The sequence below is a fragment of the Octopus sinensis genome, linkage group LG18 (assembly GCF_006345805.1).
Source record: "Octopus sinensis linkage group LG18, ASM634580v1, whole genome shotgun sequence".
Lineage (NCBI taxonomy): Eukaryota > Metazoa > Mollusca > Cephalopoda > Octopoda > Octopodidae > Octopus > Octopus sinensis.
In genome coordinates this window covers 7,970,435-7,987,938 of record NC_043014.1, presented here as the reverse complement: position 1 = coordinate 7,987,938, position 17,504 = coordinate 7,970,435, and the positions used below count along the sequence as shown (strand labels likewise).

The following is a 17,504-nucleotide window of genomic DNA, read 5'->3' as shown; positions in this document are numbered from 1 at the left end:
TGTGACAAATATGTCCCAGTGTGCAGAGCCAGCACACACAAAAACAAAAACAGGATCCCTAGAGAAAGGAAGATTCTTATGAGACGACGGACAAGGATTTCGAACCGCCTGAGCAAGCACTTCAAAAGTGGTGAGAAGTCTCGGTTCGAGAGAATGCTAATGGAAACTGAGAAAAGTCTGCATCAGTCCCATGAAAAGGAGAGAGCAGATAAAGAAGCTTGGGTAATAGAAAATATAAAAATCAAACCCTAAAGCTTTCTTTAAGTTTGCCAAAGAGACAGCCACAGTGCACCAAAGAATAGGACCTCTCTTCCAAAAAGATGGCTCTCTCACAGGAAATCCCACGAGGATAAGTGAAATACTGAACGAACAATTCCAAACTTGACACAGGCAAGTAAACAACCCAGAATTCTTTGCCACTTTACCTGCGGCCAAAGAGGCAAAAATTGAGTACATCAACATCGAAGATGATGATATCCCACTAACTATAGATGAGATTGACACAAACTCAGGTGCTGGACCTGATGGATTCCCAGCGATCCTTCTCAAATCGTGCAAACGAGCCCTTGCAAAACCGCTACAGCTTCTTTTTCAGAGCTTTCTTGCAAGTGGTAAGCTCCCAGTCAAATTGAAAGAGGGGGTAATATGCCCTATCCATAAGGGAGGTAGCAGAGCAGATGCTAAAAATTATAGGCCTATCTCTCTGACCTCACACATCAGCAAAGTCATGGAACGAATAGTCCGTAAGAAACTAATCATGTTCCTTGAAGAAAATGACTTGCTGTCTGACACTCAGCATGGATTTCGACCAGGTAGAAGCTGCCTAACACAGCTCCTGCAACACTATGACTGGGTGTTGAAACAGCTACTAAATGTGGATGTAATATATCTCGACTTTGCAAAAGCCTTTGATAAGGTCGACCATGGTATGATCTGTCACAAACTGCGTGGTCTCGGCATAGGCGGAAAACTTGGAGAGTGGCTGCACAACTTCCTAAAAGACAGAAAACAGGCAGTTGTGAGCAATGGAGCCATTTCCAAGGAAACACAAATAATAAGCGGTGTCCCACAGGGCACTGTCTTGGGGCCACTGATGTTCATAGTGGACCTTTCAGACATGCCTTCAGTTGCTACGATGATCACCCTTGCTAGCTATGCAGATGACACAAAAGTCTCCCACGTAATACAAAACCCTGAAAATATTGCGCATGTGCAACAGGAGCTGGACACAATATACAGGTGGGCTGAGGACAACAACATGCAGTTTAATGCAGGTAAGTTCCAGGCCCTGCGCTTCTGGCACACAAAGGTAAACGACGTGCAGACTGGATACACTGGCCCAGGAAGAATTGCAATCCCTGAGTCAAAATCAGTGCGTGACCTGGGCATTGACATGAGCAATGATGCATCTTTCCAAGTGCATATTGCTAATCTGGTGATAAAATGCAGACGGCTAGCTGGATGGATTCTCCGAACTTTCAGAACAAGAGAGGAGACACTGATGGTCCTATGGAAAACATTTGTCCTCAGCCGCTTGGACTACTGCTCCCAACTTTGGTCACCACACAATATAAAACTAACAGCAGAACTCGAAACAATTCAGAGAAGCTACACAAAGAAAATCGTCTCAATACAATATATCAGCTACTGGGAAAGACTGAAGGTATTAAACCTCTTCTCCCTAGAGCGGAGGCGGGAGAGATGTGCGGTGATATACATCTGGAAAATCCTGGAGGGTCTTGTCCCAAATTTTGGCATTCAAAGTTACCCCAACCGCAGAACGGGGCGCCACTGCATGGTGCCAAAGATTCCAACATCACCATCAAAATACAGGTCCAGATACTGCAACAGCTTGGGTTTCAGAGGACCACAGCTCTTTAACATCCTCCCTAAATGCCTGAGAGACTTACATGGTGTGGATGTGGGTTTCTTTAAAACTAAACTGGATCTCTTCTTGTCGGGAGTCCCAGATGAACCTACCTCACGACAGGAGACGCAGATGCGGGCAGCAGCATCGAACTCCCTTGTTGATCAAGTGCCACGTATCAGAGGTGGATTCACATATTAGTGTAGCTCATTCAGCGGTGGTGCCCCAGCATGGCCGCGGCCTTCGGGCTAAAACATTTTTAAGGATTTAAGGATTTAAGGATATATATATATATGGGCCATTGCGCCTCCACACACACACACAGACACAGACACACACACCACACACACACACATATATATATATATATATAATATATATATATATATATATATATATATATATATATATATATATATATATATATATATATGTAGGTCCCGGGTTGATTCGGGGTTAACCACAGTAAGTAAGGTACTCAATACATAGCAGAGTAAAATTAATTTATTATATAGAAGGAGCTTCTACAGGACTAGTACTGTTTCATTCAAGAGAAATCTTCAGGCTTCCTGAAGATTTCTCTTGAATGAAACAGTACTAGTCCTGTAGAAGCTCCTTCTATATAATAAATATATATATATATATATATATATTTCTCTTTCAATTTCAGAATTACAACTATTAGCGGTTTGAGTTTGGCTGCTCTTTCTAGTGAGTCCTTATATTGTTGAATGTATAGTATATAGTCTTTGACTATCTTTTCTTTCTCGCTAGACCGCTGGTAGGAGAGAATTTTTTCTAGATTTTTTGCTACCCTTATATTTATATATATATATATATATATATATATACATATATATATATATATATATTATATATATATATATATATATATATATATATATATATATATATATTATATATATATATATATATATATATATATTTTCAATTAATCAATTTAGGGTAGCAAAAAATTCAGTAAAATTTATCGCTACCAGCGGCCTAATGGAAAAGAGAAAATAGTCAAAGACTAAATATGTATAAATATAACAATTTAGGAATGGCCTAAACAGGCCATTCGTCCACCAGAAAGAGCAGCCATAACTCCAACCGCCAAGTAGTGTAATTCGGAAATAAGGTGAAAATTTAAAAACATTTACCCTAATTCATCTTTTATACGATGCATCGTTTCGGTGTCTTTAATGATAGACCAGCTTAATTAAATTAAATTAAGCTAGTCTACCATAGGTCACACTTCATCAGTAAAAGAAACCTGGGAGAGACGGATATACACGAGGCTACTGAATCAATGCCTCGGGAATATCTGTCTTAAAATTTTCAAGACCAACGCATTCGCGCCAAACTTATCGGCAGCAAATATAAACTGCCGATTCAATCTCAGAATTAGTCAGTGTGACCTATGGTAGACTAGCTTAATTTAATTTAATTAAGCTGGTCTATCATTAAAGACACCGAAACGATGCATCGTATAAAAGATGAATTAGGGTAAATGTTTTTAAATTTTCACCTTATTTCCGAATTACACTACTTGGCGGTTGGAGTTATGGCTGCTCTTTCTGGTGGACGAATGGCCTGTTTAGGCCATTCCTAAATTGTTATATATATATAATATATATATTATATTATATATATATATACATATTAATTGTACCTTCACCTTGGGATAATCTAACTTTGTGATGATATGAGTAAGAAATAAAAAACCAAAAAAATTTCTTATTCACTTTCTTAAAAAAAAGTGTAAAAAACATCACAACAGCTACTCACCAATCTAAACAATAGCTTAATGATCTTCTAGAATAACTGTCGTTATCTTGAAACATAACGCCGGCGAGCTGGCAGAAACGTTAGCACGCCGGGCGAAATGCGTAGCCGTATTTCGTCTGCCGTTATGTTCTGAGTTCAAATTCCGCCGATGTCGACTTTGCCTTTCATCCTTTCGGGGTCGATAAATAAAGTACCAGTTACGCACTGGGGTCGATATAATCGACTTAATCCGTTTTTCTGTCCTTGTTTGTCCTCTCTGTGTTTAGCCCCTTGTGGGTAGTAAAGAAATAGTATTTCTTCTGCCGTTACGTTCCGAGTTCAAATTCCAGCGAGGTCGACTTTGCCTTTCATTCTTTCGGGGTCGATAAATTAAGTACCAGTTACGCACTGGGGTCGATATAATCGACCTAATCCGTTTGTCTATCCTTGTTTGTCCTCTCTGTGTTTAGCCCCTTGTGGGTAGTAAAGAAATAGGTATTTCGTCTGCTGTTACGTTCCGAGTTCAAATTCCAGCGAGGTCGACTTTGCCTTTCATCCTTTCGGAGTCGATAAATTAAGTACCAGTTACGCACTGGAGTCGATATAATTGACTTAATCCGTTTGTCTATCCTTGTTTGTCCTCTCTGTGTTTAGCCCCTTGTGGGTAGTAAAGAAATAGGTATATCGTCTGCCGTTACGTTCCGAGTTCAAATTCCAGCGAGGTTGACTTTGCCTTTCATCCTTTCGGGGTCGATAAATTAAGTACCAGTTACGCACTGGGGTCGATATAATCGACTTAATCCGTTTTTCTGTCCTTGTTGTCCTCTCTGTGTTTAGCCCCTTGTGGGTAGTAAAGAAATAGTATTTCTTCTGCCGTTACGTTCCGAGTTCAAATTCCAGCGAGGTCGACTTTGCCTTTCATTCTTTCGGGGTCGATAAATTAAGTACCAGTTACGCACTGGGGTCGATATAATCGACCTAATCCGTTTGTCTATCCTTGTTTGTCCTCTCTGTGTTTAGCCCCTTGTGGGTAGTAAAGAATAGGTATATCGTCTGCCGTTACGTTCCGAGTTCAAATTCCAGCGAGGTCGACTTTGCCTTTCATCCTTTCGGAGTCGATAAATTAAGTACCAGTTACGCACTGGAGTCGATATAATTGACTTAATCCGTTGTCTATCCTGTTTGTCCTCTCTGTGTTTAGCCCCTTGTGGGTAGTAAAGAAATAGGTATATCGTCTGCCGTTACGTTCCGAGTTCAAATTCCAGCGAGGTTGACTTTGCCTTTCATCCTTTCGGGGTCGATAAATTAAGTACCAGTTACGCACTGGAGTCGATATAATCGACTTCATCCGTTTTTCTGTCTTTGTTTGTCCTCTTTGTGTTTAGCCCCTTGTGGGTAGTAAATAAATAGGTATTTCGTCTGTCGTTACGTTCTGAGTTCAGATTCCAGCGAGGTCGACTTTGCCTTTCATCCTTTCGGGGTCGATTAAATAAGTACCAGTTACGCACTGGGGTCGATCTATTCGAATGGCCCCCTCCCCAAAAATTTCGGGCCTTGTGTCAAGAATAGAAAAGAATATCTTGAAACATACACAATATTTATACTATTTATTACCAATGACTATACTATTTAATACCACCAATAGATACGTATGCATTTAGTTTCACCACCAAGTCATGTCAAATACATATCTTAACACATTCCATCTCTGTTTACGTTACATTAAACATGAGTACCAGTTTATCGTAGCTGACTGGCGGAAATATAACAGTCAAACTGGTTGCGTCGCCTTGTTTGTTCTTGTTCATTACATTCTGACTTCAAACTCTATCATGCCCTCCATGGAGGGCAGCGGAATGAACAAGCGAGCATTCGGAACAGTTCTGTAGTTTGAGGATACCCCCCCTCTCTCTCTCTCCCAATGACTTCGAGTTATGGTAAAGTATCAGGTAAAGTATCAGGTAAAAAAAAAAATACAAATGAAAAAAGGTTGGGTTTCACTCTCAAAGAAAACTGAAATGCCCAGTCTATCATAAATTGCATCCATGTGTGTATCTATTTTCCCACGAGTATATTTAGCTTGTGAGCACTAGAACGTCGTACCCGGAGATACCGATAGACCGCTTCCTGATACTCTAGACTAAAATAAGACTTATACCTTTTAACGCATTACTTGCCTTCTTCATTTCTGAATGATTTTCAACTGTGTGATACTAAATATTGAGATGGATCGCAAAGTAACGTAAATTTTCCCGTGGTTTATTTGATGGCCAAGTATTAGTAGTTAATTCAAGTCTGTGAACAATTTGCAGCATATCCAAAAAGACTGCATGATAGAATCATAGTATATAAAAAAAATCTTATATTTAAGCATTTAAAGTTTTAGAATTACCACCGTTTGATATTCAATAATTTTTTTCTGTTGATCGACATACTTGAGTCATAATTTGAAAAAAATACAGACAATGAAACAACCGACAAATGGATCTTACCCCTTTGAACGGCAGATCGAGAAATTAATTTTCTGTAACTAAACACTGTCAAACTTCGGACACTGGTAGAATGGGCCATATAAAACATCTTTTACGCTTACTGTTACTCTCTTTTACCCTTTGACATGTTTCAGTCATTTGATTGCGGCCATGCTGGAGCACCGCCTTTAGTCGAGGAAATCGACCCAAGGACTTATTCTTTGTAAGCCTAGTACTTATTCTATCGGACTCTTTTGCCGAACCGCTAAGTGACGGGGACGTAAACACATCAGCATCAGTTGTCAAGCGATGTTGGGGGACACACACAGATACTCAAACATACACACACACACACACACATACACGTATACATTTATACGGCGGGATTCTTTCAGTTTCCGTCTACCAAATCTACCCACAAGGCTTTGGTCAGCTCGAGGCTATAGTAGAAGACACTTGCCCAAGGTACCACGCAGTGGGACTGAACCCGGAACCATGTGGTTCGTAAGCAAGGTACTAACCACACAGCCACTCCATATACATACATATATATATTATATATATATATATATATATATATACTATATATATATATATATATATATATATATATATATATATATATATTATATATATACGTATATATACATATCAATACACATATATATGTACATGTATATACATATATATGTATATATATATACATACATTTTTTGTAGCTTATTAAAGATGTCCTCGTACGAAACGATCGTACCGAGATTTTAATCCATTCTTGTTGCTTTTTTCCTATTTATAATCACACCACTTGTCGTATGGCTAACACCATATAGATATCCGGTGCATCCTAGTTAAGGACCATATTCATGTGAATTCTTTGGAATTCACTAGAATCTCAATTACTTAACTGTATATATATATATATATATATATACATATATATATATATATATATATATATATATATATATATATATATTATATATACATATATATATATATAATATATATATATATATATACATGCATGTATGTAGCTATCTATCTAACTTAGCTGTGTTGTTTCTAATTTTGAAGACTGCCATAAATGTCTCAAGAAATAATCTCGTGTAGATGACAATTGTTTAAAAGCACCGGTAATATCGGTTGAGAATATTTCGTCAATACCGGCAGATGCAACTTTTGAATCACGTGATTTCAACATATTACAGATCGTCGTCAGGTGGATTTTCAACGCTTCCCTAAGACATCTACTGCAATCCTAAACATTATAAACAACACAACCAAAATTGTGTAGGTCATGTTATATATACATATAGAAAACAAATAAGTTTTATTCCACACGGGTAGAAACATACAAAGAAATTCTAAAGACTTGACCGGTTTCGCAGATTTATCTGATTTTCAAAATTTGAGGTAGAAGGACAGGGATCGAAGTTGCAGCTGTCTTGCATCAGATTAGTATTCAAAATATGTCTTGTTTCTATAGCGAGAACATGGCGCTAATTAGTATTTCTTTTGGATACGATTTGATTGGTCGAGGATGATCATGTGATTAGGTTTAAAATTTTTTTAAAGTTCGTTGCTCCGTCTGTTCTTTAATGTCATGTGACAATATGTTTGGTGCTGTTAGTTAAAGCTGTCATGGCTGAGTGAATATATATATATATATATATATATATGTACATATATATATATATATGTACATATATATATATATATATATATATATATATATATATATGTACATATATATATATATGTATATTATATATATATATATATATATATATATATATATATATATATTATATATATATATATAATAATATATATATATATATACACATATATATACATACATATATGTGTGTGTGTGCTGACTAAAGATATGAACCTCAGATACACTAATTACACTAGAATGATTGCTATTATTATATAACAGCAAAGCGTACGGCAATTTCTAGCCCACAGAGACACTGTATCGACATTATCTGTTACTAATAGTAAAAAGGATCTTTACGGAGATGTACTTGCATAGCGAGTGACTTGATCTGAGATCGTGTACTGGAACGAAAACAATTGCAGCGTGGAAGGTGTTTATAAGCGATTTAAGAAACATACAAAATCCGTTAGATTCACTTCAACATTCAAATTTAATTTGTCAAAATATTTTCATCGCTTTGAGTCCGCGACCTGTTCACTGACAAAACTTCGTGCTGCATCTCAAAAAGGATCTTTGTACTTCAGAAATATGTCTGTTAATACTGTCTACACAAAGAACTCTATACGAAATTCCTACCATATTTCCAGAACAACACTAATTACTCTCACACACATCTCTTCCCAGAAAATCATCTGCAATTCTTTCCCTACACTTTTTTTTTTCTCCAGCAATTAACTATAATTGCTTTTCATGGTCAGCAAAACGTCATTCACATTAGACTTGGCAATCCTGTCTAGGACATGTACATGACCATTTTCTGAACACAATACCAAAGCTAAAAAATGTAGACTGACAGACGGACATAGCCTACAAGGTGGAACAAGTGAGAGCGAACAAATAAAGAGAGAGATGGATAAATAAAATAAAAAAGAAGATAAATATATAGGACTTCAGAACTTTATTTTACTTGGGAATTAAAAATGCTTTTTTTACCATACGTAATTAATTATTCAAATTTAAATTTTTTATCCAGGAATTCAGAGCTTCGCATACATGTGTGTGTGTGTGTGTGTGTGTGTGGTGTGTGTGTGTGTGTGTGTGTGTGTATGTGTGTGTGTGTGTGTGTGTGTGTCTCCTTGTTTTTTCTGTGTCCTTCTCTGTAGAAGAGCGTAGGCTCGAAACGTAAAAGCCTTTTTCTATTCCTGAGCGTTATACTAAAACATCTGTTTGTTTTGTACACCACCTGTCTTCGTCTTTTGTTTTTTTCGTAAACTCTCCCTATATATATATATATATATATATATAATATATATATATATATATATATATATATATATAAGTACATACACACTCTCTCTCACACACACACACACACACATATATATATGACATTCGTATATATCCTTTTATTTGTATTCTATTCTTAACAAATCAGCATTATGTACTTGAAAATATAACGTAGTACTGTTTATACTCTTATTACTATAAATATTGCTAATGCTACTACTGCTACTACGTCTCCTCCTGCAGTTACTTTGTGTTATTCTTATTATTTCTGTGTCATATTCAAGTACATTTCCTTCGCTATCTCTTCCACCTTCTTCATATCACCTTTTTTATAATAACCTAGGACTTCCACGTTGTATGACATCTTTTTCTGTAACAATTTCAAGATCGCGGCAGTTTCGTTACTGACCATAGCATTTGGACAACTTGTAAGTCTAAATGGATCACCTACGCAAGGACATTGAATTGGTTTGGTTGAGGTACAGGTACGGAACTCTATTTTAAATCCAGAACATTCTGTGGAAGATGATTGATAAGCGGACCAAGTCCTTGGGACAGCAGCATAGTCGCAAAAATCTATTTCCGCTATACCAGAGCAAGCGACGTCGGGCCTAGAAAAAGAAAATAAATAAATGACAAAACAAATCCATGCATATCGTAAAGCTTATAACTAAAAATGAGAATAAACAACAATTAAGAGACCTGAAAAGTAACAATTTCAATACGACGACGAGGGTTCTGGTTGATCCGATCAACGGAACAGCCTGCTCGTGAAATTAACGTGTAAGTGGCTGAGCACTCCACAGACACGTGTACCCTTAACGTAGTTCTCGGGGATATTCAGCGTGACACAGAGAGTAACAAGGCCGGCCCTTTGAAATACAGGTACAATAGAAACAGGAAGTAAGAGTGAGAGAAAGTTGTGGTGAAAGAGTACAGCAGGGATCACCACTATCCCTGCCGGAGCCTCGTGGAGCTTTTAGGTGTTTTCGCTCAATAAACACTCACAACACCCGGTCTGGGAATCGAAACCGCGATCCTACGACCGCGAGTCCACTGCCCTAACCACTGGGCCATTGCGCCTCCACAACTTCAATAATAACAACTACTACATAATCGTTCGGAAACATGCGAGTTTACATTGAAGCCCTCACACATGTACCAATACTCACATTTCATGTATCCAATTGCACTTAGACGCTGATCTCAAATTATGCTAAAAACGGGTTCAAGTATGACACAGCTACTACATAAAAAAAATTTACAAAACTCCGTTATCAGAAAACTATTCATTCCGGGCACTGAACGACATAGATTCCATAAAATAATTGTAGAAGCTTCTAGCAATCATATAGTACAGTGTAACATAAACGATATAATCCAAATTATACGAATGTCCTATAAAAAGTCGGGAACAACTTCAAATATCATCTCAACATTATATAAACTTAGATAAACTTAGATATGTTTCGACTAAAGATTGGTTCAGGCCATGTCTAACTTAATAGCACCACCTGATAGGATTATTCGAATCCTGTTTAAGGCAAGTTTTGTTTAAGTCAAGTTTTGTTTAAGTCAACAAAAATAAATTGGAAAATATCGGAGGTGGCATTAGGTGATAGAATAACTAGCGATACCGCAAAAAATAGAACCAATAACGATGTCTAAACATCAAATTTTTCATCACTTGATAAAATGATATCCGCCATGCTCCAAAAAACATTATTGAAATCGCCAACTCCAAAGTCCATTATATCTTAATCAAGGAAATTCTGTATCACATCTAGACGCTAACCCGACAAAATGTGACAACGAACCTTTCTATAAACGTTTCTTTAATATTTATTTATAGTGACTGAAATGAATAGTTTGCTAATAAGGAGGTACCGTTCTGTAATGTGGTAGCTGTGTCATGATTAAACATTTTTTTGCATAATTTGAAATAGCTCGAAATAAACAACCAAAATTGACTCGTTATCTACAAATTCTTCGTGAAGATTTACACCATCAGATATCGATTAAATTTTTTTTTCACTCTCTAATGATAAAGAACAATGCATACTAGTGCGTTGACCATTACTGGACACAAAGAGTATAAAATGTAGCCTTACTATAAGTAAGCGATTACAAAATCATAGTGTAATCAATGTCAAATTTGTTTATCCCCAATTTATTCTTAATTTATTTATAAGCAATTTTTTTTGTCAAAAATAGTATGTCTGAGAATCGTGGGGCTTTTGTCTGGGGAGTTTTTTCCACTTCATACTTTATCTATGGAGCTTTTGTCCGAGGGAGGCGACTTTTGTCCTAGGAGGCTTTTGTCTTAGTGGGATTTTGTCCTACACTCAAAAATACATATACACAAATACAAATATTCCACTCTCAATTCATCAATTCTTAAATTTGGAAGTATGGCCATTTACTTTAAATTCATTGTACATAAAACATGCACAAATTTAGTCACAGTAGTTTAAACCTATCTCAGAAACTAAAGATAAATGGATAAGTGAACAAAAAATAGCAAAAGAATCATTAGTGTTCATAATGATGAGGTGAATACTCACGAACTCATTTGAAAAGCATGTTGTTTTACGCTAGTTAAACTGGCTACGTTACGACACAAAAGAAGAGCCATAGATGTTTTTCTGATCTCTGTAAGTTGAGCTGAAATACGAAAAAGAATGATATAAACCACAAATATTAGATACAAAAATTTAACACAAAGAAGTTTGAAATTAAGTATCTCTAGATAACAAGAGATAAAAGATTGTTTTGGTGCATCAAACTCTTTCTCCACTCCCAGTTTCGTAATTTACATGTGTGATAACTGTAACAAATATAGAGCAGTATCCTAAAAGTTCTATCTGTGTTTAATCAGAATTTAAACAGAATTTATGTTCTCAACAGTAGAATCAATATCTTACACATATGTCTTTCTTTACTGCCCACAAGGGGCTCAACACAGAGAGGACAAACAATGACAGACAAACAGGATAAGTCGATTATATCGACCCCAGTACATAACTGGTACTTATTTAATCGACCCCGAAAGGATGAAAGGCAAAGTCGACCTCGGCGGAATTTGAACTCAGAACGTAGCGGCAGACGAAATACCGATAAGCATTTCGCCCGGCGTCCTAACGATTCTGCCAGCTCGCCGCCTTAATATCTTACACATATGTTCTTTTCTCCCACGTACTGGAGTCAAAGTTTATTTGAATCCGTTTTGTCTCCCCTCCTCCCTCTAGTGAAAAGAAAAGAAATTATGTACCGAGTTAGATTCACTCAATTACATATCATTCACTTCTCTGTAAATGTGTGTCTTTAACCTTATGTTAGTGTCATTAATGCAGTGTCACTGGAATCGATTTAATCGAACGAAAGACAACCACCAACAGTAACACAAACACGAATACTTCGATATGTAGCGAGAACGCTAGCAACAACAAGCAGGGGCAGCAACTCCAAAAGGTATTTTCTTTGTTAAGTGGTGCAAGAAATCTTGATAAATACGATCTACACCATTACGATTTAAAACTGACCAGATATATTGTGAAATAATGGATGACGGGTAAGTATAGAATCATCACCTGACGTAATAGAAAATACATAAAAATGCACAGTTGTATATCATTGCATCAGAAGGAAATCTCGTCAGGTGGAAAGTGCAAGTGAGGCCCACAAACTAAACTGCCTTGGGCGTGTGTAGAAACACATAAAAATGCACAGTTGTATATCATTGCATCAGAAGGAAATCTTGTCGGGTGGCAAGTGCAAGTGAGGCCCACAAACTAAACTGCCTTGGGCGTGTGTAGAAACACATAAAAATGTACAGTTGTATATAATTGCATCAGAAGGAAATCTCGTCAGGTGGAAAGTGCAAGTGAGGCCCACAAACTAAATTGCCTTGGGCGTGTGTAGAAACACAAGACTCACATCCATCGAAAGAAAAATATGGCAAAACTCGAGACAGGAACAGGGGCAAGATTCCATGCCGCAACAACACAGAGGCAGGTTGAACTTTTCCTAATCCCGAACGATCGCCGCCAACGCCTAGCAACAGAAAGTGTCATAACCGTGCTACCAGAAATAAGTACCACCTTGTTTGAGGTGGCCGTCTTCATTGATATAAGAAAGGATGCACAATGATGGATGTGAAGAAAACACAAAAAATTGGTCAGTTATAAGTATGAAACTAACAATACAATCTAATCAAGAAAATATCAGTAACATCACTAGGCAGATCAACCTTCTGAGTGGGTCTTATCTGTCCGTGAAAGTGGAGGAAAGAAAGCTAAAATACCACAATATGTAGGGTGGTGTCCCACTTACAAGATTTCTGTTGCCAACATGTCGCAAACTACAACACCATCACACATTTACCAAAGCCACGAATACATTATCAACTTCCTCAACACTACACAAACACCCCAGCAATAATAAATTTCTATGCACTGGTGCAATGTCGTGAAGTTGTAACTTTAATAAATTAAATAGTCAAAAAAAGAATAATTTACAACTTACCAGGCGTGAATACATTGGTGTTCTCATAATAGAATCGGTCACCTGTTTGCAATGTCTGAAACTGTTCTTGGATCATTTTCTTTAATGTTGTTCCAAGTTTTTCGGAAGACGGTATTGTTTCCAAGAAAACACCGCTTAAGAAATCAACGTCGTAGATGTATCTGGAATGTATATATGTATATGTATATATATATATTTGGCATTGGTTGAGATGTTGTTTGTTATGTTGGATCTGGATGAGTGTATGTATATGTGTTTATATATATATATATATATATATATATACATATGCATGTATGTCTGTAAGCATGTGTAAGTAAGGAAATTTTGGAGGTTTGAAGAAAGAAAGAAAGAAAGAAAGAAAGAAAGAAAGAAAGAAAGAAAGGAAGAAAGAAAGAAAAAATGAAGGAAAGAAAGAAAGAAAGAAAGAAAGAAAGAAAGAAAGAAAGAAAGAAAGAAAGAAAAAAAGAAAGAAAGAAAAGGGTGCCTTTTTCTGAAATGGCCGAAAGATTAATTTTTTTTTATCAATTACGGATTTCGCCGATAATTTTTTTTTTTCTTTCATCGGTTACAATAAATTTCTTTTAGTCATTGTGTGACTGAAAGTATATCAGAGTTTGGTCGATAAGGCCCTTGTTAAGGGGTCACATACGACTTACTGTATAACCTAACACATCAATATCTTAAGCCTTATTAATTTTTTAGCTTTTCTTTCTCCACTCATTTATCTCCCCTACAATTATTTATTTATTTATTTATTTATTAGTATACCTATCTTTATTTCGAATTTCAATTTCAATTTCTTCATTCTTATAGACACATCAAGTACATACTACTTTAATTGTAACATTAACAACTGTTTTTTCTGTTTTTACTTATTTTTTATGCCTTATCATTAATACGTATTACATAATTTGATCTTTTATACAAACTGCTTGCGAAGACCTGTTGAGGCAAGTGAAATCGGAATCGAAATTGAACCAATCCTATGACTGGCACCCGGCAGATGCCAGGACCCCTGGACTGGAGATACGTAAAAAGCACTACCCGAAACGTGGCCGATGCCAGCGCCGATTCGACTGGCTTCCGTGTCGGTGGCACGTAAAAAGCACCATCCGAATCGTGGCCGAAGCCAGTGCCGCCTCGACTAGCTTCCGTGCAGGTGGCACGTAAAATGCACCAATCCGACCGTGGCCGATGCCAGCCTCGCCTGGCACCAGTGCAGGTGGCACGTAAAAAGCACCCACTACACTCACGGAGTGGTTGGCGTTAGGAAGGGCATCCAGCTGTAGAAACATTGCCAGATAAGACCGGAGCCTGGTGCAGCCTTCTGGCTTCCCAGATCCCCGGTCGAACCATCCAACCCATGCTAGCATGGAGAACGGACGTTAAACGATGATGATGATGATGATGATGATGAGTCCCTTATATACATCATATTCTCTCTTTAACTTATTCTTATCTCTCTCCTAACATTTTCTTACGTTAACTATTCATTATTAGCTCCTAACGCTAAACTGCATTCTTATACTCTTTTACTCTTTTACCCTTTTACTTGTTTCAGTCATTTGACTGCGGCCATGCTGGAGCACCACCTTTTAGTACTTATTCTATCGGTCTTTTTTGCCGAACCGCTAAGTGACGGGGACGTAAACACACCAGCATCGGTTGTCAAGCAATGCTAGAGGGACTAACACAGACACACAAACACACACACATATACACATATATACATATATACGACAGGCTTCTTTCAGTTTCCGTCTACCAAATCCACTCACAAGGCATTGGTCGGCCCGGGGCTATAGCAGAAGACACTTGCCCAAGATGCCACGCAGTGGGACTGAACCCGCAACCGTGTGGTTGGTTAGCAAGCTACTTACCACACAACCACTCCTGCGCCTATGTATAGAATTTTCTAAAAAATACATTATACTTGGGCAAGTGTCTTCTCCTATAGCCTCGGGCCGATCAATGCCTTGTGAGTGGATTTGGTAGACGGAAACTGAAAGAAGCCTGTCGTATATATGTATATATATATATATATATATATGTATATGTTTGTGTATATGTTTGTGTGTCTGTGTTTGTCCCCCTAGCATTGCTTGACAACCGATGCTGGTGTGTTTACGTCCCCGTCACTTAGCGGTTCGGCAAAAAAGACCGATAGAATAAGTACTGGGCTTACAAAAGAATAACTCCCAGGGTCGATTTACTCGACTAAAGGCGGTGTTCCAGCATGGCCGCAGTCAAATGACTGAAACAAGTAAAAGAGTAAAAGAGTATACTACGTAATTGATTCCACGGTTACTTTACTCTTTACTCTTTTACTTGTTTCAGTCATTTGACTGCGGCCATGCTGGAGCACCGCCTTTTAATCGAGCAACTCGACCCCGGGACTTATTCTTTTGTAAGCCCAGTACTTATTCTATCGGTCTTTTTTGCCGAACCGCTAAGTAACGGGGACATAAACACACCAGCATCGGTTGTCAAGCAATGCTAGGGGGACAAACACAGACACACAAACACACACACGCATATATATATATATATATATATATATATATGTGTGTGTGTGTGTATATATATAATATATATATATATATATATATATATATATATATAATATATATATATATATAATATATATATATATATATACATACATACATATATACGACGGGCTTCGTTCAGTTTCCGTCTACCAAATCCACTCACAAGGCTTTGGTCGGCCCGAGGCTACAGTAGAAGACACTTGCCAAGGTGCCACGCAGTCGGACTGAACTGGGAATTATGTGGTTGGTAAACAAGCTACTTACCACACAGCCACTCCTGCGGTTAGTTCATATTTTATTTCAAACTAAGGAGTTCCTTTCCTTTGGACATTTCTAATACTCATTTGCCCAACGCTACTTATTTGGAGTTAAAATTTGTAATTTCCATACTCATCTATAAAGGGAGCGTCCCTGATATAATTCTAATAAATCCAGATTATCCATGTGTGTTTGTGTGTGTGTGTGTAAGATATATTTACAGGGCAAATTTAACTATTTCTCCGTAGATTAAAAAAATTACGAAAGCTTTAATCGATTTTCGAGTTTTATCGGAAGTGTCTTCGTCATTTAATCATCGTAGACAAGCAAATAGACAATCTGTTTATATACACAGCAAATTCAATAGATTCTAAAACCTGGATCGACTAATTTGCATTTTATAAGTATAAATACTTCAGCTATTTAATACAACACCCTGTCAACGAGTATCTCGATCAACGCAGTATCAAATTATTGGATTTAATATACGTAACCTATGCAGCATTTATATATATTTCTTTATTGCCCACAAGAGGCTAAACATAGAGGGGACAAACAAAGATAGACAAACGGATTAAATCGATTACATCGACCCCAGTGCGTAACTGGTACTTTATTTATTGACCCCGAAAGCATGAAAGGCAAAGTCGACCTTGGAGGAATTTGAACTCAGACCGTAACGCCGGACGAAATACTTATTTCTTTACTACCCACAAGGTGCTAAACACAGAGGGGTCAAACACGAACAGACAAACGGATTAAGTCGATTATATCGACCCCAGTGCGTAACTGCTTGACAACCGATGCTGGTGTGTTTATGTCCCCGTCACTTAGCGGTTCGGCAAAAGAGACCGATAGAATAAGTACTGGGCTTACAAAGAATAAGTCCCGGGTTCGATTTGCTCGACTAAAGGCGGTGCTCCAGCATGGCCGCAGTCAAATGGCTGAAACAAGTAAAGGAGTAAAAGAGTACCTTAATTTAACGGTAATTAAGTATTATGTGGTTGACTGAATTCATAATCGTTAAGAGGATTTAGTGTGAAAATATGTCTGTACCGGTGATATAGTCTGGTCAATGAATACTCGGGCGAAATCGGTTAGCTTCGAAT

The 17,504-nt window shown here is 37.4% G+C and overlaps 1 protein-coding gene across 1 annotated transcript in view; it reads right to left on the bottom strand.

Annotated features, from left to right (window-relative positions):
* Positions 1–9,161: 9,161 nt before the first annotated feature.
* The window catches only part of LOC115221591 (peroxidase mlt-7-like), a 33,267-nt gene continuing 24,924 nt past the window's right edge, over positions 9,162–17,504 (bottom strand). Inside the window, exons 12-14 of the mRNA XM_036510697.1 lie at positions 13,583–13,743; positions 11,623–11,722; positions 9,162–9,669 (exon numbers count right to left, since the gene is read on the bottom strand). Coding sequence (XP_036366590.1) covers positions 9,321–9,669; positions 11,623–11,722; positions 13,583–13,743 — 610 coding nt within the window. The 3' untranslated portion in view covers positions 9,162–9,320. The remainder of the gene's footprint in view (positions 9,670–11,622; positions 11,723–13,582; positions 13,744–17,504) is intronic.